Source organism: Apium graveolens, chromosome 10 (genome assembly GCF_009905375.1).
Source record: "Apium graveolens cultivar Ventura chromosome 10, ASM990537v1, whole genome shotgun sequence".
Taxonomy (NCBI): domain Eukaryota; kingdom Viridiplantae; phylum Streptophyta; class Magnoliopsida; order Apiales; family Apiaceae; genus Apium; species Apium graveolens.
The window spans coordinates 180080635-180084069 of NC_133656.1; the positions used below are offsets into that span (position 1 = coordinate 180080635).

Below are 3435 nucleotides of genomic sequence, written 5' to 3' on the forward strand. Positions count from 1 at the left end.
TGGTGGTCCTAGCATAAGGGCCCCATAAGTCAACATGTATTAAAGCAAACAACTCAGTAGAAATAGTATCACTTGCAGGATAAGGTAAAGCAGTTTGTTTAGCAAAGTGACAAGAATCACAGTCACTAAAATCTGAAGTACATTTAATAGACAGTTGCTTTAAAATGGAAACAGGCACATGGCCTAATCTGGCATGCCAGATATACAAGAAACAGTAGTTATACTATTACACAAAGAAATAGATGGTAAAGCATTTGAAGAAGACATCAGAGAAGAGCTGAAAACATATAAGCCATCTTTGAATCTACCAATCTCTAATTCCTTCTTCCAGGTATGGTCCTGAAGAGAACATGACACATCAGAGAAAACAACCTTAATGTTAGTGCCTTGAAGCAATTTAGAGATGGATAATAAATTATGTGTAAAACCAGGTACACATAACACTTGATGCAGAACAATTCCAGAACTTAAGTGAACATTACCAACATGAGTAACCTTGGTGGTATTTCCATTAGGAAGATGTAACAAGGCATGACAGGGAATAGAATCAATCAGAATATCTAAATGAGGAGTTATATGATCAGTCGTGCCCGAGTCAATTATCCAATGACTCTCTGTAACAGACACAGAGTTTGAGAAAAGAGTACCTGCCAAATGCACAGTATTTGCAGACGGCCAAGGCGATGCTGGTGTCTCAAAACTTGAAGACTTCATGGTGTTTTGCAACAAGTGAACCAGATGATTAAACTAACTATCAGATAGACCATGAGAAGGAGATCCTGAAACATCTTGACTGTTAGTATTGAGTGAGCCAGTAGATTCAATGGAATGCATAGCTACCTGTGCAGCTGTAGATCTCTGAGGAGCAGATAAACGAGGCTTGGGTTTCGGTTTTCCAAACAATCGACGCCATGATGGATATCCGACAACACAAAAACACTTATCCTTAGTATGACCGTGCATCTGACAAAATTCACAAATTATAGGAGAGTCTGATGCATTTTTCTTCATAAAACCACCAGAATTCTGAGGATTTGTGACTCCTTTAGTACCAAAATGACCTGATACATCACTTCGAACATTCAAAGCAACATTACTAGGATTTATACCAGTCATACCTTGAACATCTCTCTGATTTTCATCCTAAAGCAACATGGCATAACACTGACTAAGAGTAGGTATAGGAGTCATGAGCAAGATCTAACCTCGAATAGTTGTAAAAATATCACTCAATCCCATCAGAAATTGTATTAGTTGAATATTCAGGTCATATACATTCAGCTTATTGTTAATTTCACAAGTACACTTGAGACAATCACATTTAGGTCTAGATGTAAGGCTTTCCAATTCATCAATCAAGGTTTTATATCTTGTATAGTGGGTTGTGATACTCATCGTACCTTGAGAAAGTTGTGTAATCTCCTTCCTCAGATTAAACAACTTAGGGAGATTACTTTGAGCATAACGAATGGCTAATTCAGTCCAAATTGAGAAGGCAGTGTTTATGTAGACTATACTATTGCGAATATCAGATGAAACAGAATTAAGCAACCAAGAGATTACCATATGATTGCAACGATTCCAATGACTCAGAAGTCGTGAATTAGATGCAGGCCTTGAAATAGATCCGTCAACAAAACCGATCTTCATCTTCGACGAAAGCGCAATCTCCATAGAGCGACTCCATTGAGAGTAATTTTGTTCCGTAAGAACGATAGTTGTGAGGCTCATGCCTGGATTATCAGATGAAGATAAGAAGAAAGGATGATTAACATCAATGATTGTAGCAGGAGCTGTACCAGCAACAGTACTTGAATATGATGCTTGAGTCGCCATTCTTGTACGGGCAGAAGGCTTGAATAGCAATCACAAACAATCTGAAGAATGACGAAATGAAAATGATAGTCTAGAACAGAGATAAACGATGCGGAAAGATCGAGCAAGGCTCTGATACCATGTCAAAAGTACAGAATGCAGAGTTATAGAATGAAGAAGATGAACAAGAGAAAGAAAAGAAAGTATATTGAGAACATTATTCTCCTGAATCCCATACAAACTATGTTTAAGGCCTATATATTGATATTTTGATCTAACTAACTCTCTAACAGAATGTGACAGCCATATGACAGCTAAACTATACACATGGACCTTATTTCTTCTTTGCTACTTGATTATGTACTCCTCTGTACGACTTGATGATTAATATTAAATTGACAGGTGGCAATATCACCTTGATGAACCAGACTAGCACATATATTGCTAACAGTCATGACTCCATGTTTTAGTTTATAATTTAAAACTTAATTGCCGTGAATCCAATTTGCATTTTTTTTTATTTTAACATTTTAATTTTTTTTCCATTTTAAATTATTTTAACAAAATTTTTAAATATTTCGGTATTCAGAAACCGAAATGAATTAAATGAAATAATTTGGTTCAGTTTTTGGTGCGGTTAGAAAAAAAAAATTATTTCAGTTTTCGGTTAATTTGGTTTGGTTTGATTTCTGACCGAATCGACCGAATACTTGGCCCTACTCCATGCACATGCAGGTCCTCTTTAATAAAATTCCTAGCTATAACCGTTTGCGCACGTTTGGTTGCTTGTGTTACCCAAATCTGTCGGAAACAGCACCACATAAGCTTAAGTCTTCGATCCACTCTTTGCATATTTTTAGGGTATGCTTCTTCTCATCTCGGCTATAGCTGTTTCGACTTGCAAACCAAAAAGGTCATAATATCACGTCATGTGACTTTTAAAGAGAGTGTTTTCCCTTTCTCTAGTCAGTACACTCCTCAAACAACTGACTATAACATTTTGACAAATGAGGATTCATCTCCTCTGTTGGTCAAGGCAACGACGGTTCCTGCTCCACATTCAAGTCCACCTTCAAGTCCAAATATCTCTCTTTCTTCTAGCTCACAGAATCATTCTCAATCTCCACCCTCATCAATAACTATGTCACCTCATATTGCATCATCTAACAATGAACTTTCTATTTCACCCACCATAACTGAAAAAACCCGAGCCTAGCAGTACCCACATTTGTATCCAACCTCGCATCTCTACTCAGACACAAAATATGGCAGCACCTTTATCATACTCACTGCACACTTGAAAAAAGTGGAAATTTAAACCTAATTCTAAATATTTATCACCACTACTTCAAAATCATCAATACTCCTCCTGCCTCGTTCCCATAGATATGCTCTTAAGGATACAAACTGGAAGAATGCTATGTTTGATGAGTATAATGCCATGATTAAGAATCATATTTGGAATTTGGTGCCTCGGCCTAAGGATGCTAATGGTATCCGTAATATGTGTATTTTTCTCCATAAAAAGAAATCAGATGGAGCTTTTGAAAGACATAAGGCTCATTGGGTTGTGAATGGAAAAAAATCAAGAGATTGGGGTGGACTATGATGGGACATTTA

General features: G+C 36.9%; 1 protein-coding gene across 1 annotated transcript; it reads right to left on the reverse strand.

Annotated features, from left to right (window-relative positions):
* Positions 1-747: 747 nt before the first annotated feature.
* LOC141691382 (uncharacterized) lies at positions 748-1836 on the reverse strand. Its single transcript, XM_074496125.1, has 2 exons — positions 1276-1836; positions 748-1143 (listed from the first exon to the last, which is right to left on the reverse strand). The coding sequence occupies exons 1-2, from the start codon at positions 1834-1836 to the stop codon at positions 748-750; spliced, it is 957 nt and encodes a 318-aa protein (XP_074352226.1).
* Between the last annotated feature and the right edge of the window lie 1599 nt (positions 1837-3435).